General features: G+C 37.2%; 2 protein-coding genes across 2 annotated transcripts; both read left to right on the top strand.

The window, feature by feature from the left end:
• Positions 1 to 1,208: 1,208 nt before the first annotated feature.
• Positions 1,209 to 8,582, top strand: LOC148177304 (fatty acid synthase-like). Its single transcript, XM_088033303.1, has 17 exons — positions 1,209 to 1,672; positions 1,730 to 1,933; positions 1,981 to 2,940; positions 2,986 to 3,417; positions 3,464 to 3,693; positions 3,742 to 4,090; positions 4,131 to 4,382; positions 4,428 to 5,403; positions 5,456 to 5,586; positions 5,637 to 5,793; positions 5,841 to 6,487; positions 6,534 to 6,689; positions 6,736 to 7,141; positions 7,188 to 7,543; positions 7,589 to 7,880; positions 7,929 to 8,192; positions 8,241 to 8,582. Exons 1-17 carry the CDS (start codon positions 1,209 to 1,211, stop codon positions 8,580 to 8,582), a joined length of 6,618 nt encoding a protein of 2,205 aa, XP_087889429.1.
• A 1,461-nt stretch (positions 8,583 to 10,043) lies between these two features.
• LOC148177303 (fatty acid synthase-like) lies at positions 10,044 to 18,152 on the top strand. Its single transcript, XM_088033301.1, has 21 exons — positions 10,044 to 10,205; positions 10,302 to 10,328; positions 10,378 to 10,398; positions 10,489 to 10,541; positions 10,750 to 11,256; positions 11,308 to 11,511; positions 11,559 to 12,518; positions 12,564 to 12,995; positions 13,042 to 13,271; positions 13,315 to 13,663; positions 13,704 to 13,955; positions 14,002 to 14,977; positions 15,030 to 15,160; positions 15,208 to 15,364; positions 15,411 to 16,057; positions 16,104 to 16,259; positions 16,306 to 16,711; positions 16,758 to 17,113; positions 17,159 to 17,450; positions 17,499 to 17,762; positions 17,811 to 18,152. Exons 1-21 carry the CDS (start codon positions 10,044 to 10,046, stop codon positions 18,150 to 18,152), a joined length of 6,924 nt encoding a protein of 2,307 aa, XP_087889427.1.
• The last annotated feature ends 3,480 nt before the right edge of the window (positions 18,153 to 21,632 follow it).

The raw sequence follows: 21,632 nt of genomic DNA, 5'->3' as shown, positions 1-21,632 counted from the left end.
CAGTTTTACAAAAATGCTCTCGCGACTTTGCCATAAACCTACTATCCCAAATCAGTTAGAAATATATAGGTACATACTTAAATGAAGATGTCCAAAATTGCTGATTAATATCTAACAGCTTAATCACCTTAAAGTTCCGTTAATTCAGTAGTTAATTCGTTAATTCAGCAAAAAATGATTCTTATCTTGCAATATCTCCTTCTTGGTTATTTTCCCCAGTTAAGTGAAATTAATGTGACACTGTTTATTTACTTTTTACTCGTTTTTTAGACATTTGGCTCTAACACACTTGGTAAGTACAGAGCATGCGTGCACACCGCATAGTAATAAGCTAGATAATGTATCTAAACTTTATTTCTGAACAATGTTTAAAATTGACACCGGTTTCTCCTACTATGTGAATGTAAATGTGTTATGAAATAAAAAAGACAAAGTAATATGCAAACATGGTTATAAAATTATCCTTGAAATTGAAACAAAGGCACAATACTTTGGAACTATGAGAAATGAATGTCAGACTCCCTATAAAGTACAGTCGAACCTGCATGAACGATAAACCTCAATCATTTTTATTCCAGAAATTCTTTATAAGTTAGAAAGTAGAAACTTAACAATGACATATTTTTGGTACGACCATAAGCCACATAACATTTTACTGCAAACAATTCAAAATGCAATAAATAATCTAAATACTTTTAATAATAATTCCAGTCCGTTTTTATAAATATACCGACACGAAACGCCTTTCTTTCCATCTAGAAGGAACATTTAAATAAACTCAGGTTTTATTGATCAGTTATGAATTACATTCACTTAAACAAAAGGTATTTTCCTTCATAAATGTCATGTTAAATTTTAGTCGTAAAAAATATTGTATATAACACGTAACTAAACAATTTTTTTTTCACTTTTGAGCTTTATAAAGCCGCATAAAAAAGGACACTATTTTAGCTACTTGGTCTATAAAATAAGTGCAGCTGATTTAAATATTTTTCGAGTTATCAAGTTTCTACTGTATTAGCTTCCATTATATCATTTTGTATTGTTTTTGGTATACTATGCATAATGTTAATTATCTAACACCATAGCACCATTCAAACCAAATCGGAAAATTTTTGTTTGTTGTTTTTAAACTTATTCCCTTCTTTATATTCAGATTTTCGGGTATTTAATTGAACCGTTTGTGAATAGAATTTCAATGCGCGAAAATGTGTTCCAACGATCGTAACGACAACCCCAACTACAAATATGGACGTTGGTTATCCTCCTGTCCTCCTGGCGAAGAAGTTGTCATTTCAGGAATGTCAGGACGTCTTCCCGAGTCTAATAATATTTACGAATTTCGAGATCATCTCTTTAACAAAGAAGATATGGTAACTGATGACGATAGAAGATGGAAGTTGGAGCATCCCGAAATTCCGAAAAGATCTGCAAAAATTTACGATATTGATAAGTACGACCCTGGATTTTTCGGGGTGCATTATCGCCAAGCTCATAATACTGATCCTCCAATACGAGTGTTTATGGAAAATGTTATTGAAGCGGTTATGGACGCTGGAGTGAATCCGAAGGAGTTAGAAGGAACAAAAACTGGTGTTTTTGTAAGTACTTCTACTTCAGATGTGGACGATCTCCTTTTTAATTCAGAACCCCAAAAATTTAAAATAACTGGGTAAGAAGTGAAGTCGTTTTTTTTTCCAAATTGTTATTTCTATTCTACCTTTTTTAGGAGATTGAAAACCTTTATTACTCAAAGAGTGAGTTACTATCTAAAACTAAAAGGGCCGAGTTTTGAGATCGACACTGCTTGCAGCAGTTCTATGAACGCCTTGGACTCCGCTTTCAAAGCTATAAGGAATGGTCAATGCGAGAACGCTCTTGTTGGAGGTGCTAATTTACTGATGTATCCTGGTACTACTCGTCAGTTTTTCAGGTAGTTTTTCCACAAGGTAGAAAACCTGTTTAGATTATTCTTTCTAGATTGGGAGTATTGGGTAGTGATGGTACCTGCAAAGTATTTGATGAAGATGCCAATGGCTACGTCAGAGGCGAGAGCATTGGTTGTCTTTTCCTACAAAAAGCCAAAAATTCTAGACGCATTTACGCCCAAATCATTAACACCAAAGCTAACAGTGATGGTTACAAAGAACAAGGTGTCACGTTTCCATCATCTCAAGCTCAACAAATCTTGATGACCGAAATTTACGAAGAAAGTGGAGTAGCACCTTCTGAACTAAGCTACTTGGAGGCTCATGGAACAGGAACTCAAGTAGGCGATCCTGAAGAAGCTCATGCGATTTATACAGCAGTGGCACAAAAAAGAGATAAACCGCTTCTTGTGGGATCTATTAAATCAAGCGTCGGCCACTCGGAAGTGTCGTCTGGGATTAGTTCCCTTGTCAAGGTCCTAATCGCTATGGACACGGGACTAATTGCTCCCAACATTCACTTCAAAAAACCGAAAAAAGGACTAAAAGGGTTTGAAGAAGGAAAAATGCAAGTGGTGACTGAGTTGACTAAACTCCAAGACGACGACGCTGTTATCGGAGTGAACAACTTTGGATTTGGTGGTAGTAACGTGCATGCCATCTTAAGAAGACATCCGAAAGCAAAAATTGGTGATGGGAAACCAAGAGATGATCTTCCGAGGCTGGTTTGCGTAAGCGGACGCTCTGAAGAAGCTGTTCAAAGACTCTTAGATGGTATCAAAATGGATGCAGAATACATCGGACTTCTCCACCAAATCTTCAAAATCAATTTTTCTGGACATCCTTTTCGAGGTTACGCTATAATCACCAAGAGTGGAATCGTCAAGACTTCTTCAAAGTTTTTGATAAGACAACCGTCATTCTACCTCTTGTTTGGCGATTTTAGCCACAATTTTAGAGCGGTGGCATCATTCCTATCACTATTTCCACTTTTTAAACACACAATTAAACAGTAAGTTGTTTATTGCTCCAACGAGGTACTAACGATATTTTGCAGAATTGTTAAACTGTTGGAAAGAAAACACGTGACCAAATATGGCGACTTCTTGAAGAATTGGGCTGACAAACGTTACGATCTTTTTGGTTCTCTTTGTGTCCAAATCGCAATTGTGGACATGTTGAAACACCTCGACGTGTCTCCAACAGCAGTTTACGCCGGCTCTAACTCTAAACTGGTGGCAGCGTATCACTACGATGTTATTAATTTTGAAGAAGCAGTGTCTGTAGCTGTTGAATCTTCAGAACTCGACTTGAATTGCAACTTCCAGACCTCTTTTGATAATGAGGTGATTGACGCTCCCATCCGCGAATCTCTAGTCAAACTATGCGAAGAATCCATCATTCTAAACGTCTCAGATTGTGCTTTAAGTGAAAGAGACTTGTTGATGGTCGATGGTGGTACAGTCACGTTCCTTGATGTCTTGGGAAGGTAAACTCATTACAAAGTCTGTGACGAAATTTATACACTTTTGCAGATTGTATGAAAACGGTTTCACTCCTCAACTCCACAAATTGTACCCAGAAATAGAGTACCCAGTCAGTCGAAACACTCCGATGATATCACCATTGGTACAATGGAATCATGATAAGAGTTGGTTCACTTTTCATTATGACAAAGTTGATGAATTAGAATTTCTGCAACAGCAATTCCGTATTTCGTACTTGAATGAAGATAACAAGTTTATTTCCGGTCACGTTATTGATGGTAAGTAAGTTACCGCAATAAAAGTCATACAATTATTTAAACTTTTAGGTCGAAATCTCTTTCCGGCGACCGAGTATCTTCGCTTAGTTTGGGAGACTATTGCACAAAGTCGTTTCTTGACAATCTCAGATTTTCAAGTTGTCTTCACAAACTGCAAGTTTCTAAGAGCTGTGACAATGTCACAGAACAGTTTTTTGACTTTTTTGGTAACCATTCAAAGAGGAACTGGTCAATTTGAAATTTTGGAAAATGACTCGTTGGTTGTTAGCGGTTTTATTCATTTACGAGTGGAAGAATGCGATCTCAAACCGACTGAGTTTAAGTCAAACGATGCTGCAGAAGTGTTACAACATGATGAGATCTATAGAGAATTGTATTTGCGTGGTTACAACTACAGGTACGTCGAGAATTGAAGAAAGTTTTCCATTGTCTTTTAGTGGTTTGTTCAAAGGCATCCAAAAGTGCAGTGTTGATGGTTCTGTTGGTTTAGTCAAGTGGGAAAATAATTGGGGCGCCTTCATAGACAACATGTTACAGATGATTATTATGCAAGCTGATTCAAGATTATTGTACGTCCCTGTTGGTATCAAAAAAATAAGTATTAATCCAACAAAACACTTCATGGAGGTTGAGCAACATGAGGAATCTCTTATGCCTGTCTATGTCTACAAAGATGCAAACATTATCAAGTAATCATTCATATATTTTTACAATAGTTTTACATCTGTTTCTAGATCTGGAGGAATAGAACTTTGTGGACTCCAAGCCAAATCAATTTCGAAGAAAAAGCCACTACTAGAACCAGTCTTGGAAAAGTATGTCTTCGTTCCCAACTTTTCGTTTCTAAACCTACCAGACGCTGTCAGAGTCAACACTCAGATCATCCTTGAAAACTCTTCAGGATATAATTTCAAAGCTGTGGAAATTGTCGATGAGTTCACACATCGTCATGATTTTCTTTTACACTACGTTTGTGAAGCACTTGATGATATTCCTTTGATGGTTCCGGATCTCACTATCTCTTCGACAACAATCGTCGAAGAATTTCCAGGTGTTAAAGTTAGTGGCGTCAATCTAACATCAGAAAGCAACTTACTTCTGCTTGTTGGTACCAATCTTTTACAACGTCCGAATTTAGAAGAAATAATGACGTCTTTGAGCTCCAGTGGGTTTATGCTAACACGCGAAAATGTTGAATTTGTACCAGAAACCACCACCGATATTGAAATTCTGACTGTTTTCACAACTGGTGAAGAAAAAATTGTCATGTTCCGGGCAAGTCAACCAGTTTCAAACACAAAGTTTATTGAAGTGTCTTCAACTAAATTTGAATGGTTACCACAAGTAAAAAGTGCTCTTAACAGTAAAGAGAACGTTGCTGTTTACTCCAATAATGTTGAACCTGAAGGAACGTTAGGTTTGGTCAACTGCATCCGACGAGAGCCAAACGGAAGTAAAGTTAAATGTTTCTTTATAATGGACGAAACTTTGGACTACCAGAGCCAATTAAGAGGAAACTTGGCTGTGAATGTTTACAAAAATGGTACTTGGGGGACTTACCGACATTTGCGTCTTGAGGAAGAACCTGAAGTTGAATGTGAGCACTGCTTTGCCAATGTTACCAACAGAGGTGACATTTCAAGCTTCAAGTGGTTCCAAGGAGAGTTAAGTGAGAGTACACCACTACCAAAAAACAAAGTTTTGGTTACAGTGAGTATTCGACTCATTGGAGATGACTTAAGCCTTTTCTGAACTATTTTAGACTTATTACTCCGCTGTAAACTTCAAGGACATTATGATTGCTTCAGGTCGTGTCTCAGTGGATGTTTGCACCCAGAACCGTTTGGACCATGAGTGTCCAATTGGTTTTGAATTCTCAGGAAGAGATTCAAGGTAAAAGCCATAATATTATTAAAAACTCTCTAAGAAAAAGTGTCTCGTAGTGGTCATCGCGTGGCTGGAATGGTCGCGAATAAAGCTTTATCTTCGCACATCGTCGCTGACTCTAGTTTCTTGTGGAACGTACCAGATTGGTGGAGTCTTGAGGAGGCAGCCACAGTTCCAGCAGTGTATTCAACAGTACTATATGCTCTTCTAATGGTAAAGAAAACTTTCAAATAATGTATCATTGTACAATGGAATTCTAGATAGGGCAGATGAAGCGACGCTCTTCAATTCTAATTCACTCAGCTACTGGTGGTATTGGTCTAGCAGCTTTAAACGTCTGTCTTCAATTTGACTGCGAGATTTTCGTCACTGTTGGTACTCAAGAAAAACGTGATTATCTCAAAACACACTATTCTCAAATTTTGAATAGCCATATTGGTAACTCACGAGACACTTCTTTCGAAGAAATGATTAAAACTGAAACAGAAGGTCGAGGTGTTGACTTTGTGTTAAACTCTCTTTCTGATGATAAGTTAATGGCTTCGGCGAGATGTTTAGCGAAAGGGGGTTGCTTTTTAGAGATAGGAAAATTTGATTTAGCCAATGACACAACTCTACATCTTTTGTTACTGGAGAGAGGAGCAAGTTACCACGGAATTATGCTTGACGAAATCGTTTCTAATAATGAAGAAAAAAAGTCTGAGCTTTACCAGTTGATGTGTAGAGGTATTAAAGAAGGTATTGTGAAGCCTCTACCGCGAGTTGTATTCAATAGAGAAGAAGTTGAAGCGTCGTACAGACACATGATGACTGGAAAACACATTGGGAAGGTTTTAGTGAAAATGAGAGACGAAGAAGAACAGAAGCTTGTTGTTCCCAGAAAAATGAAATTTAACGCGAGACCAAGGTAGGTACTAATTCTGAGCCATTATTGGTAGCAGCGCTTTTTTAAGATTTAACTGTGACGTTCGGCTGTCGTATATCATTATTGGCGGTCTTGGGGGAGTTGGATTGGAGCTCGCCGATTGGCTTGTGTTGAGAGGAGCCAGAAAACTTATTCTGGTGTCAAGAAATGGAGTTCAAAGTGGATACCAAAAGCAAAGAATTGGGTAAAAACTCTTTATGTAGAAATCTGCAACTATCTCAACTTTTCAGGCTTTGGAAATCGTACGGTGTTGATGTTAGAATATCTACAGTTGATGTTACAACAAAAGTCGGATGCGAAAAGTTGTTGAAAGAAGCGTCAGATTTAGCACCCGTTGGTGCCATTTTTAATTTAGCGGTTATTCTTAAAGACGCTTTGTTTGAAGACCAAACTCCAGAAACATTCTTGACGTCGTTCGCACCAAAAGCACGAACTACTATACTTTTAGACAAACTCACAAGAGAAATGTGTCCTCAACTTAAACATTTCGTCATTTTCTCATCAGTGTCTTGTGGTCGTGGTAACGCAGGCCAAACCAACTACGGAATGGCAAATTCAGTCATGGAAAGAATGTGTGAAAGGCGCAAGGCTGAAGGTCTTCCAGCACTAGCAATCCAATGGGGGGCAATAGGAGATGTAGCTATTACCTCTTCCGTAACATCTTCTCTAACAATGTTTCCAGGTCGGCTTGGTGGCGAAAATGCAGAAAGAAAACAAAGAGTTGGTCATCGGTGGTACTCTTCAACAGAAAATCTCGAGTTGTCTCGAAGTGTTAGACACGTTCTTAACCCAAGACTATCCCGTCGTCTCCAGCATGGTCGTGGCTGAAAAAATCAATAAAACCAGTGGTATTGTATCAGCAGCCGAAACTGTCGCCAACGTTCTCGGAATCAAAGACCTAAAAACAATTAGTCTTCATTCAACTTTACCAGAGTTAGGAATGGACTCTATGATGGGAACTGAAATCATTCAACTGCTAGAAAACCAATTCGATATTTATGTAACTCCCCAGGAAATGCGAAGTTTAACATTTGCAAGGTACGGAGTGAACACAATATCATTTTGACTTGACATTTTTTTCAGATTGGCGGAAATTGAAAGTGAAAAAACACAGAAGAATGAAGAAGTTTTTTCGACCAAACCCAGTGGAAACATTTTCAACTATAACATCTCTGAAATTAGTAAAAACGACCTTCCGATCATTGAACTTAACAATAACAAGAGCGAGCGAGTTGCTTTTTTGCTTCCAGGGCTTGATGGCGACCTCAGGCATCTAGAAATATTAAACCAGTTAAACGTTCGTCTTCTTGGTGTACAGTATGATAATTTCGATTTTGGGGAGACAGTTCAAGGGCTTGTTGCCAAAATTTTGCCGGTGAAAGAGTCTTAATAACATACCAATAAAACTAAATTTGAATTTTAGCACATTGAAGAACAAATCTCTAAAGAAAAAGAGTTTATCCTCATCGGCTACTCTTTCGGCTCTGACGTCACCTTAGAACTCGCTTCTCTTCTAGAAAAGAGAGGTTACACCGGAAAAATTATCCTCATTGATGGTTCTCCAACTTATCTGACCACTGCGGCAAAATCTCACCATTTTATACAAGAAGACGAAGATGTTGACACTACAATCCTTCAACATATCTTAGCTCTGTGGTTATCCAAAGATGAACTTCTACGGAACAAAGTACTATTTCAACTTAATTTAAACCCAATTTTTCACTTTTTCTTCCAGGAGGAGTTCCTCAAGTGTTGTAGCTTATTAGAGAAGATTGATCTTACTTTATCACTAATTCCCAAAAAAATCTTAAAGGACGTAGAAGACGCAAGAACTGCCCTTACTGGTTTTCTTCAACGTTGCAACGCAATGATCAATTACAGTTTTAGTCACGACAGAATTAAATCAGACGTTCATCTGATAAAAGCACAACAGCCTTTCGTGGATGATGGTGATGACTACCAATTATCGAAACTGTGTGAAAAATCCGTTACCTTCACTACCGTTAAAGGAGACCATTCGACGATGTTGCATCAAACCGATTTAATCGAACTTGTGAGCAAAAGTTTTGTACAGTAATTAAACAATTAAAATTTGACAAAATAAGTCGTTTAAATTGTAAAGTTATTTTCAAATTCCTCAGTCGTTTCCCCTATTTTGCTCCGTTATTTGCTGAGCTTAATTAGCCTGTCGAGCTATTAGAGACTTTTTGCTAAGCTTTACGCCAGTCGCACTTCTAGCGCAAAGACCAATCGCATTTTCTTTTAGGCATGTGTTGCTTTGTCGATATTGATCAAGTACTAATAAGTACTAAGTTTTTATCTCTATAGGAGGGAACATCAGCGATTTTGATTAGTGACTTCTCATTAAAGCACGATTTTTGATGTCGGAATGAAAGTGACTAATAGTTAGATTAGTAGTTAGATTAGTAGTTAGGCAGAAAAGTATACAAAAATGTGAAACAGCAAAGCCGCTTTTCGGCCAAATAACAAATACTACTTTTTAGTACTTTAGTACTTTTTCTGCTTAGGCAGTGTTTCCTTGACAAGTGACGCTTTTCATGAGGTACTTATAACAAAATTGTCTACTTTATTGTCTAAAAACGATTAAAAATACGACTAAAAAATAGTAAGTTTTTGTGACGTTTGGAGAAAAAAATCATTTAAGAATAAAACTTGTTTTGGTATGACTGTTAAATATCAAATGACGTCATTAAAATGAATGAAATAGTCAATTCTAAAACAAGTTGCAGAATGGCTTGTGTTAGAGCACGAGTCGCCTCTGCATGAGTTTTAGTTATTATTCCTGTCTCTTCAAAAGTGAAGCTAACATTTAAGTTGGCACGACTTTTTCGCTAGGAAGACAGGAGAATAACAAACGTCCACATTGGAAATTAGGGATCGTTAGAACACATTTTCGCTCACTGAGTTTTCACTCTCTAATGGTACAATTAAATACCCAAGAAATCTAAATAGAAAGAGGGAAGAAGTTCAAAAATGTCAAAATGTAAATGTGCTATGATTTCAAACAGGCTAATAAATAATATGCAAAAAATATTTATGGAATTATTCTTGAAATTAAAACAAAGGCACAATGGTTTTGAAAAACGATTGTTTGACTTTGTATTATGTAAGTACAGTCGAACCTGCATAAGCAAAACTTGTTTTCCTAATTTGTATTTTAAAGATTCCCAAGTTGCTATGGAAACAAAGCTATTATAGTATCGCGTATCGAAATGGGATATTACAGCACTGAAAACAAATGAGGAAATAGCAAAAATAGCTCTGTTACAAGAACAAATTTGGAAAAATAGTATAAAAACCTCGATCATGAAGCCATTAAAGCACTTCAAAATTATTCCAGCATCCATAATCGTTTTAATAACAGCAACTTCCAATAAAATTAGCATCGAAAGCTTTATGTTATTAGCTTGACGATGACCCATACCGAAGAATTCTGCATTACACTTGTCAACTTCTGGAATTTGTACAGATCTTTTTGGAATTTCAGAATGACCACCTTCTGGTATCATTATTTACCATGTCTTCTTTGCTGAAGATAGTAGTAAAGTTAGATTCAGAAAAACGTCCTGTCATTCCTAAAATAATACCACCCTCACAAAGGACAGAAAGAAAAAAATTGAATATAAAGAAGGCAAAAAGTTCAAAATGTCAGAAGATGAATTACGTCAATCGTTTGAATGTAAATGTGCCATGAAATAAAATTGACAAAATATTATGCTAAAAACAGTTATGAAATTTTCCTTGAAATTGAAACAAAAACACAATAGTTTTGTAGAGAAACGATTTACTGACCTCTTATAAAGTACAGTCGAACTTGCGTGAACGAAAATATTCAATCATTTTTATTCCAGAAATCCTCTACAAGTCAGAAAGTAGAAACCTGACAATAACATATTTTTAGTACGACTAGAACCTACATTATATTTTTTACAAACAATTCAAAATGTTCTGTTATATTATAGATGTATAAAAAATATTGTATACAACACGTAGATAAACAGTGCTTTTTTCAATTGTAAGCTTTTTAGCACTGACGACTTAAACATTATTTAAGTTATCAAGTTTCTACTGTATTAACTTCCATTATACGATTTTGTATTGTATTTCTGGAATCCTACACACATTTTAATTATCTAATTCCAAAATAACATATTTACATTCAAACGGCTGACGGAATTTTTTTCTTTGTAATTTTTTAACGTAATTCATATTCAAATTTTCAGGTATTTAATTCACCGTTGGTGTGCGGAATTTCAAAGTGCGAAAATGTGTTCCAACGATTGTATCGATGACCCTAACTACCAATATGGACGTTGGTTATCCTCCTGTCTACCTGGCGAAGAAGTAGTCATCTCAGGAATGTCAGGACGTCTTCCAGAGTCTAATAATATTTACGAATTCCGGGATCATCTTTTTAACAAAGAAGATATGGTAACTGATGACGATAGGAGATGGAAATTGGACCATTCCGAAATACCGAAAAGATCCGCAAAAATCTTTAATATTGATAAGTACGACCCTGGCTTTTTCGGGGTGCATTATCGCCAAGCTGATAACATGGATCCTTTGATGCGAGTTTTTATGGAAACTGTCATTGAAGCGATTATAGACGCTGGAATGAATCCAAAGGAGTTAGAAGGAACGAAAACCGGAGTTTTTGTGAGTTGTTCTGCTTCCGGTGGAGACGAAATTTTTACAAAAGTACATCCCCAAAAATTTAAAATAACGGGGTAAGAAATTAATTTTTCTTTCCAACAAGTTATGACTGTTGTAACTTTTAGAATATTAAAAACTTTTATTACGCAAAGAGTAAGTTACTATCTAAAACTGAAAGGTCCGTGTTTTGGGATTGACACAGCTTGCAGTAGTTCCATGAATGCCTTGGACTCCGCTTTTAGAGCTATAAGGAATGGTCAGTGCGAAAACGCATTAGTTGGAGGTGCTAATTTACTGTTGTATCCTGGTACTACTCGTCAGTTCTTCAGGTAATTTTTCCATAAGCTAAAAGCGCTATTCTGATTATTCTTTCTAGATTGGGAGTGTTGAGTAGTGATGGTACCTGCAAAGTGTTTGATGAAGATGCCAATGGCTACGTCAGAGGTGAGGGCATTGGTTGTCTTTTTCTACAAAAAGCCAAAAATTCTAGACGCATTTACGCGAAAATTATCAATACCAAAGTTAACAGCGATGGTTATAAAGAAGAAGGCATCACATTTCCATCGTCCCAAGCTCAACAAATCTTGATGACCGAGATTTACAAAGAAAGTGAAATTGACCTTTCTGAGCTAAGCTACTTAGAGGCTCATGGAACAGGAACTCAAGTAGGCGATCCACAAGAAGTTCACGCAATTGATACGGCAGTAGCTCAAAAAAGAAACAAACCGCTTCTTGTGGGATCTATTAAATCAAGCGTCGGACACTCGGAAGCGTCATCTGGAATTAATTCTATCATCAAAGTCTTGATCGCTATGGAGACAGGTCTTATAGCTCCCAACATCTATTTTAAAAGATTAAAAAAGAGACTAAAAGGGTTTGAAGAAGGAAGAATGAAAGTGGTGACTGAGTTGACTGAACTCGAAGACGACGAGGCTGTTATAGGAGTCAACAACTTCGGATTTGGTGGTAACAACGTGCATGCCATCTTCAGAAGACATCCGAAAACAAAAATCGATGATGGGAAACCAAGAGATGATCTTCCGAGGCTAGTTTGCGTGAGCGGACGCTCTGAAGAAGCTGTTCAAAAACTCTTAAATAGTACCGATATGGATGCTGAATATATCGGACTTCTCCACCAAATCTTCAAGATCAATTTTTCTGAACATCCTGTCCGAGGTTACGCTATAATCACCAAGAGTGGACTTGCGAAAACTTCTGCAAAGTTTTTAACAAAACAGCAACCATTCTATCTCTTCTTCGGTTATTTTAACAGCAATTTTAAAGTGTTAAGATCATATCTATTGCAATTCCCACTTTTTAAAAACACAATTGAGAGGTAAGTCTTTTATTTCTCCAACGGGCTACTAACGATGTTTTAAAGGATTGTTAAGCTGTTGGAAAAAAAGAACGTGACCAAATATTGCGACTTTTTGAAGAACTGGGCTAACAACCACTACGATCTTTTTGGTTCCCTTTGTGCCCAAATCGCAATTGTGGACATGTTGAAACACCTCGATGTGCCTCCAACGGCAGTTTACGCCGACTCTAACTCTAAACTGGTGGCGGCGTATCACTACGATATTATTAACTTTGAAGAAGCAGTGTCTTTGGCTGTTGAATTCTCAAAACGCGATTTTAATTGCAATTTCCAAACTTCTTTTAATAGTAAAGTGGTGGATGCTTCCATCCACGAGTCTCTGGCCAAATTTTCCAATAATTCCATCATTCTAAACGTCTCAGATTGTGCTTTAAGCAAAAGAGATTTAATGATGGTCGATAGTGGTACAGTCACGTTCCTGGATGTCTTGGGAAGGTAAATTTAACACGAAGTCTTCGACGAAATTTATTCAGTTTTGCAGATTGTATGAAAATGGTTACACTCCCCAACTCCACAAGTTGTACCCAGAAATTGAGTACCCAGTCAGTCGTAACACTCCGATGATATCACCACTGGTACAATGGAACCATGAGAAAAGTTGGTACACTTTTAACTACGACACGTTTGAGACAACAAATTCTGTGCAAGAGAAATTCCGAATTTCGTACGTGAATGACGAAGTCAAGTTTATTTCCGGTCACGTGATTGATGGTAACTTACCACTACAAAAGTCATTTAATCATAAAATTTTTAGGTCGAAACCTTTTTCCGGCGACCGAGTATTTGCGTTTAGTTTGGGAGGCTCTGGCAAAAAGTCGTCACTTAATAATTACTGATGTTCAAGTCGTCTTCTCCAACTGCAAATTTATGAAAGCAATAACAATGCCGAAAAGCGATTATGTGTCTTTCTTAGTGACAATTCAGGAACAAAGTGGTCACTTTGAAGTCTTAGAAAATGACGTGTTGGTTGTTAGTGGGTTTATTCATTTAGGTGTGGAAGATTGCAATTTCAAACCCATTGAATTTAAACAAAACGATCCTGCAGAAGTCTTACAACATGAAGAAATCTATAGGGAATTGTACTTGCGTGGTTACAACTACAGGTATGCTAAAGATTGAAGAAAGTTTTCCATTGTCTTTTAGTGGTTTGTTCAAAGGCATCCAAAAGTGCAGTGTTGATGGCTCCGTTGGTTTAATCAAGTGGGAAAGCAATTGGAGCGCCTTCATGGACAACATGTTACAGATGATTATTATGCAGGCTGATTCAAGACTATTGTACGTTCCTGTTGGTATCAAGAAATTAAGTATTAATCCCAAGAAGCACTTCAATGTGGTTGAGCAACTTGAGGAATCTCTTATGCCTGTCTATGTCTACAAAGATGCCAACATGATCAAGTAATCTTTTCTAGATTCTTTACGCAACTCTACGTTTTTTTTCTAGATCTGGAGGAATAGAACTTTGCGGACTTCAAGCCAAATCAATTTCTAAGAAAAAACCGCTACTAGAACCAGTCTTGGAAAAGCATGTCTTCGTTCCCAACTTTACGTTTCTAAACCTACCAGACGCTGTTAGAGTCAACACTCAAATCATCCTTGAAAACTCTTCAGGAAATAATTTCAAAGCTGTGGAAATTGTCGATGAGTTTACTCATCGTCATGATTTTCTTTTACATTTTGTCTGTGAAGCACTTGATGATATTCCTTTGGTGGTTCCCGATCTCACTATCTCTTCGACAGCAAAAATCAAAGAATTTCCCGGTATTAAAGTCAGTGGCGTCACTCTAACTCCTGAAAGCAATTTACTTCTGCTTGTTGGTATCAATCTTTTACAACGTCCAAATTTAAAAGAAATGATGATGTCTTTGAGCCCTCATGGGTTTATGCTAACGCGCGAAGATCTTGAATTCGTTCCAGAAACCACCACCAATATCGAAATTCTGACTGCGTTCACAACTAGTAAAGAGAAAATTGTAATGTTTCGAGGAAGTCAACCAGTTTCAAAACCAAAGTTTATAGAAGTGTCTTCAACTAATTTTGCGTGGTTACAAGAAGTGAAAAATGCTCTCAAACATGAAGACAATATTGCCGTCTACTCTAAGAATATTGAGCCTGAAGGAACGTTAGGTTTCGTCAACTGCATCAGACGAGAGCCCAACGGAAGTAAAGTTAAATGTTTCTTTACGATGGACGAAACTTTGGATTATCAAAACCAATTAAAAAAAAACTTGGCTGTCAATGTGTATAAAAATGATACTTGGGGGACTTACCGACATTTGCGTCTAGACGAAAAACCTGAAGTAGAATGTGAGCACTGCTTTGCTAATGTAACTAGCAGAGGTGACATTTCAAGTATGAAATGGTTTCAGGGAGAGCTCAGTGAGAATATTCCTCTTCCAAAAGAAAAAATCCTAATTTCGGTGTGTACTCTATTCCTGCAAGTTTATTAGCGGCATTTGAATGTTGTTTCAGACTTACTATTCTTCTGTCAACTTCAGAGATGTTATGGCTGCCTCGGGGCGTGTTAACGTCGAGATCTTTGCAAACTCACGCTTTGAAGAAGAATGTCTTATTGGTATTGAATTCTCAGGAAGAGATCCAAGGTAAAATTTTTCCCAAAGTCAAGTTTTAAATTAATAGTGTCTTCCAGTGGGCGTCGTGTGGCTGGAATGGTGAGCAATAAAGCACTGTCTTCACATATCGTCGCAGATTCTAGTCTCTTGTGGGAAATTCCAAGCTGGTGGAGTCTTGAAGAGGCAGCTACAGTACCAGTAGTATATTCAACAGTACTCTATGCTCTTTTAATGGTAAGAAAATGGCACTGAATTGCTTCTCGCTCACTAAGATCTACAGGTTGGTCAGATAAAGCGAGGTTCTTCAATTTTAATCCATTCTGCCACTGGTGGTATCGGTCTTGCTGCTCTAAACGTATGTCTTCATTATGGCTGCAAAATTTTTGTCACTCTTGGTACCCAAGAAAAACGCGAATATCTCAAAACGCATTATCCCCAAATTTTGGACAGTCATATTGGCAACTCTCGGGATACTTCTTTTGAAGAAATGATTAAAATGGAAACGGAAGGTCGAGGAGTTGACTTTGTCCTAAACTCCCTTGCTGATGACAAGTTGAAAGCCTCAGTGCGGTGTTTAACAAAAGGTGGATTCTTTTTGGAAATTGGTAAATTTGATTTGGCTAATGACACATCTCTTAATCTCCTATTGATGGAGAAAGGAATCAGCTACCATGGAATCATGTTGGATCAAATAATTTATAATTCTGAATCAACAAAGTTCGAGTTGTTACAATTACTTTCCAAAGGTGTTAAAGCAGGTTTTGTAAAGCCTCTCCCACGAGCTGTATTCAACAAGGAAGAAGTTGAAGCGTCGTACAGATACATGATGACTGGGAAACACGTTGGAAAAGTCTTGGTGAAGATCAGAGACGAAGAAAAAGAAATGATTGTTGTTCCCAAAAGAATGAAATTTAACGCGAGACTAAGGTATGTACTAATTCTGAGCCATCATTAGTACCAGCGTCTCTTTAAGATTTAACTGCGACGTTCGGCTGTCGTATATCATCATTGGCGGTCTTGGAGGAGTTGGATTAGAGCTCGCTGATTGGCTCGTGTTGAGAGGAGCCAGAAAACTTGTGCTGGTATCAAGAAATGGGGTTCAAAGTGGATATCAAAAGCAAAGAATTGGGTAAAATCTTTTCATGTACAAACTTTTAACTGATTCTTTGTTCAAGGCTTTGGAAATCGTACGGTGTTGATGTTAAAGTTTCGCTCAATGATGTGACAACCAAAGTCGGGTGCTCAGATTTATTGAAAGATGCCTCAGATTTAGCACCCGTTGGCGCCATTTTCAATTTGGCAGTCATTCTTAAGGACGCTCTCTTTGAAGACCAAACTCCAGAAATGTTTTTGACGTCGTTGGCACCAAAAGCTCAAACTACTATATTTTTAGACGAACTGACCAGAGAAATGTGCCCTCAACTTAAACAATTTGTCATTTTTTCATCAGTGTCTTGTGGTCGTGGTAACGCAGGCCAAACCAACTACGGAATGGCAAATTCAGTCATGGAGAGAGTGTGCGAAAGGCGCAAGGCTGAAGGTCTTCCAGCACTAGCAATCCAATGGGGGGCAATAGGAGATGTAGCTATTACCTCTTCCGTAACATCTTCTCTAACAATGTTTCCAGGTCGGCTTGGTGGCGAAAATGCAGAAAGAAAACAAAGAGTTGGTCATCGGTGGTACTCTTCAACAGAAAATCTCGAGTTGTCTCGAAGTGTTAGACACTTTCTTAACCCAAGACTATCCCGTCGTCTCCAGCATGGTCGTGGCTGAAAAAATCAATAAAACCAGTGGTATTGTATCAGCAGCCGAAACTGTCGCCAACGTTCTCGGAATCAAAGACCTAAAAACAATTAGTCTTCATTCAACTTTACCAGAGTTAGGAATGGACTCTATGATGGGAACTGAAATCATTCAACTGCTAGAAAACCAATTCGATATTTATGTAACTCCCCAGGAAATGCGAAGTTTAACATTTGCAAGGTACGGAGTGAACACAATATCATTTTGACTTGACATTTTTTTCAGATTGGCGGAAATTGAAAGTGAAAAAACACAGAAGAATGAAGAAGTTTTTTCGACCAAACCCAGTGGAAACATTTTCAACTATAACATCTCTGAAATTAGTAAAAACGACCTTCCGATCATTGAACTTAACAATAACAAGAGCGAGCGAGTTGCTTTTTTGCTTCCAGGGCTTGATGGCGACCTCAGGCATCTAGAAACATTAAACCAGTTAAACGTTCGTCTTCTTGGTGTACAGTATGATAATTTCGATTTTGGGGAGACAGTTCAAGGGCTTGTTGCCAAAATTTTGCCGGTGAAAGAGTCTTAATAACATACCAATAAAACTAAATTTGAATTTTAGCACATTGAAGAACAAATCTCTAAAGAAAAGGAGTTTATCCTCATCGGCTACTCCTTCGGCTGCGACGTCACCTTAGAACTCGCTGCTCTTCTAGAAAAGAGAGGTTACACCGCAAAAATCATCCTCATCGATGGTTCTCCAACTTATCTGAACGCTGCGGCAAAATCTCAACATTTTACACAAAAAGACAAAGATTTTGACATTGCCATCCTCCAACAATTCTTAGGTCTGTGGTTACCTGAAGATGAACTGTTACGAAGCAAAGTACAATTTTAACACATTTTAAATCCAATCATCAAATTTTTCTTCTAGGATCAGTTCCTCAAGTGTTGTAGCTTGTTAGAGAAGATTGATCTTACATTGTCGTTAATACCCAGCAAATTCTTAAAGGAGGAACAAAATGCAAGAGCTGCCCTTACCGGTTTTCTCCAACGTTCCAACGCTATGATTAATTACAGTTTTAATCACGACAGACTTAAATCACACGTTGATCTGATAAAAGCAGAATTGTCGTTCGTGGACGATGGGGATGACTACCAGTTATCGAAATTGTGCGAAAAACCCGTTCCCGTCACCACCGTGAAAGGAGACCATTCGACGATGTTGCATCAAAGCGATTTAATCGAACTTGTGAGCAAAAGTTTTGTACAGTAATTAAACAATTAAAATTTGACAAAACATGGCGTTCAAATTGTAAAGTAATTATCAAATTCCTCAGTCGTTTCCTTTGTTTTGCTCCACTCATTTGCTGATCTTAATTAGCCTGCAATAAGATGGGCGCTCGGTCGAGCTATTAGAGACTTTTTGCTTTACGCCAAAGAGCAATCGCATGTGTTGCTTTGTCGATATAGAGCAAGTACTAATAAGTACTAAGTTTTTATCTCTATAGAAGGGAACATCAGCGATTTTGATAAGTGTCATGTTATTACAGCACGAATTTTGATGTCGGTATGAAAGTGACTACAAATCGTGTCATGTGAAAATAGCTGTTTAGATAAGAGCGGCCGCACTCTAGCCCGCTCGGCAAATTTCGGTTTTGGCAGTGAGCTGTCACAAAAGTGACCAGGCTAGTTGTTTGGGTCTAATAACCGCCCATAAAACAATCAGCTCAACATAATAAATTTTTCAAAGGAAATTGTAGAACCTAGAGATGCACTTTCTTATTTGTTTCTTTAGCATTTAAAAATACCGGAATTTTTTATAAAGTAAGACGCATTTTTTTCTTGTTTTTAGATCGCGGAAATAGAGGTGCGTCATATATTTGAGGTATATTATATATTTAATAATGGAAAAAGTGAACAAAATAGTGACTAACTGATTGAAGTAACATGAAAGCACAAAATTGCCTAATTTATATTTTAAAATTAAAAAAAGAAAACAAAATTAGTTGGGAAACAAATATGCGCCTTTTGTTCAAATGCTTATGGCTTTAAAAAAGTCTGGTTGCGTTACGTTCGAAATGTGCACATTGATTAAAATTTCACAGAATGAAGATGGCTAATTTATTAGGACTATTTTTTAAAATGAAAAATAAAATTTACATTGCGAATAATAATTTCAACTGCATAAATCATTGATTAAAAAAATATATATTTACTAACATATTATACAAAAAATATACTACCAATTTTCCCACATGAGATAATGGCATTCACATTTATACTACATGGTTAATAAAATAGCACAACTAAATAGGTACATTCAACAAATGAGAATACCTAGACATATCTATAGACACAGGTGTACAATTACTAAACAAAAGACGGTAATAAATAAATTTTTAAAGAATTTTATTCCGAATCGGCATGTTTCGATTCAGGCAATAAACAATTAAAATAAAATGGCTTCAACTTTTCAAACATTGATTGCCAAAACGTAGGGTCTCTTTAAATGACTGCTACTTTTGTTTGCCGTCTTGCTATCTACAGGGTGTCCCAGAACTCATGCCTAGCCGAAAACCGGGGATATCGGGAGAAGGTGTGAATGTGTAAATTGCTGAAAAAAAGTTCCAGCTCCAACAGAAACTGAGAAAAGACATGACAAAGTTGACCAATCACAAGGCCGCGTGGAGATGGTCTGGAGGATACACTGGCGTGTTGCTAAGAAACCAGTTTAAATTTTCTCCTTTGAATTTTGTATGAACAATCTGGTCCACTATAAATTTCACTGACGTTAGAATGACAGGCTTCAATAAATCTAACTCATATTGAACTTAGTGTGCAGAAATGGCTCAGCGTACTTTAGAAATTGACTAGAGGGTTGAAGACTACTGGTTGACGACCGTTGAATGACAAGAGACACACCTGGAGGACAACTGACACAGTGAAAAGTGGAGTGTGAAACGGCGTTTCTTTTGGTTTCCCTTGCTTGCTGGTTTCCTAGTTGGTGTTTGGTGTCAACAAATATCCTAAAACGGTTCAGGAGTACTCGGCGGCAGAATGCATCGAAATGCGTCTTATTTTTGAAGAGTGCTATCGAAATTAGTATTAGCAGCAAGAACGTACCGAGGACGTTTTCCAGGTCGTGATTATTATCTGGACAACAAAACGATTCTTAGTGTTGTTTTTCGGGCTGGACACACTGATCAGTTATTAACAGATCGGCGCGAAGTTGGTGGAGCACCAAGACAGGCCAGAACTGATGAAAATGAAGAAGCCGTTTTGGAAGCGGTTGATGAATACTCCACGCAAAGTACCTGAACTGTGGCACGCCAGTTAGAAATCGGAAAATCTTCTATACAAAAAATTCTCGCGACAGATCACCGGCACCCGTACCATGTCAAAGTTTGGTTAGAAGAGCTCATCTGTGTGTCCAAAATAATTTGTTTGTTCAAGCATTTGATTTAACCATTACATCATGTGCCTTGTTCTGTTTCTTGTTGTAATAAAAGGATTTTTTTTAGAACCCTCATTGTGTGATTTTTATCTGTCAAATTGACATTAGATGTCAGTTATAAAAATGTAATGGACCAAATCAGTTTTCCTTTTTAGGATTTAATTATGAAACCTAGCAACGTTAATATTATTTGTGCTTGAGCGTCTGGGATTGGTCAGTTTCGTTAAGCAATTTCTCAATTTTAATGCACATCAGGACAAAACAAATTGCATTTTTGGCGTCCTGATTGCTGTCGGCATCCGCCCTTTTTCGGCTAGGCGTGAGTTCTGGGACACCTGTATACAAACGGATTTTAAAAACAATCTTTTTTATACCTTGTGCCAAGTCAATCTATGGTTTGACTAGAAGAGATATCCTAATCAGGTTTTAACACACAAGATAAGAAGATTCTCTCGGAAATTCTTGATAAATGTTGTTAATAGTCTGCTCATTATAGAAGAGTTGGTAGACAGAAATTGTTAAAAATCGAGTCTAATTGATTGAAGTAACATAAGGCTTGACTAATTGACTAATTTATACTCCTATTGCTGTTAGACTAATAAGAAAATATACGTGCGTCTTATGTTTAAATGCTGATGGTTTATGGTTGATCAAGCTCCACATTATTACGCAAAAATTAGTAGTCTAATAACCAAAGGTGAAATATAGCTCTATTATTTTTCTATCGTTATTTGCTACTATTTCTGGACCTCTTGGCTTCGTCAAACTACCTGACCCCACCATAAATGATGTGCTTGTGGAGAAGTACAAATTTCTGTGGTTTGCCGGCAATTGCTGGTAGTAAATTAAAAAATGTCAGCTTCGATTTAAAATCTAAAATTTTACGCTACTCACTTAATTATTGGAATATTTTTTACAACTTAGGACCGTTGTATTCAGAACGACTTGCTTTACATTTCGATTGGATCAATTTTTGATACAACAACGCAAACCGAAGTACAGTCTTCAGCCAAAATTAATGCAGTGTAATTATCGTTCCAGAGGTAATATCAATAAAAAAAACGGCTTTGTAGATAATTGCAAGGACAGTGTGTATTCTAAAGTTCAGTTTTCTAGTCCAAACCGTTTTTAAGTTATAATGGCTCCAGTTTACAATGCATTGCCTATAAGGACTCTTTATAATAATATAATAGCTCGACCGAGCGCCCATTTTATCACTACCAAATTATTATTATTATAGAAATTACGGAATAATTTTGCGATTTGAATGCCATATTTTGAAGAAATTTAATTTTTTAA

The sequence above is a fragment of the Gnatocerus cornutus genome, chromosome 3 (assembly GCF_029298725.1).
Source record: "Gnatocerus cornutus isolate USDA-ARS CGAHR chromosome 3, icGnaCorn1.1, whole genome shotgun sequence".
In the NCBI taxonomy this organism is placed as follows: domain Eukaryota; kingdom Metazoa; phylum Arthropoda; class Insecta; order Coleoptera; family Tenebrionidae; genus Gnatocerus; species Gnatocerus cornutus.
This window is presented reverse-complemented; position numbering and strand designations above follow the sequence as displayed.

Coding starts and splice junctions, on each gene's coding strand:
- LOC148177304 (XM_088033303.1), top strand. CDS start 1,209: ATGTGTTCCAACGATCGTAACGACAACCCCAACTACAAATATGGACGT. Junction 7,544..7,588: donor CGAAGTTTAACATTTGCAAG/GTACGGAGTGAA, acceptor CATTTTTTTCAG/ATTGGCGGAAATTGAAAGTG. Junction 8,193..8,240: donor ATGAACTTCTACGGAACAAA/GTACTATTTCAA, acceptor TTTTTCTTCCAG/GAGGAGTTCCTCAAGTGTTG.
- LOC148177303 (XM_088033301.1), top strand. CDS start 10,044: ATGTCTTCTTTGCTGAAGATAGTAGTAAAGTTAGATTCAGAAAAACGT. Junction 13,664..13,703: donor TTGCGTGGTTACAACTACAG/GTATGCTAAAGA, acceptor ATTGTCTTTTAG/TGGTTTGTTCAAAGGCATCC. Junction 17,114..17,158: donor CGAAGTTTAACATTTGCAAG/GTACGGAGTGAA, acceptor CATTTTTTTCAG/ATTGGCGGAAATTGAAAGTG.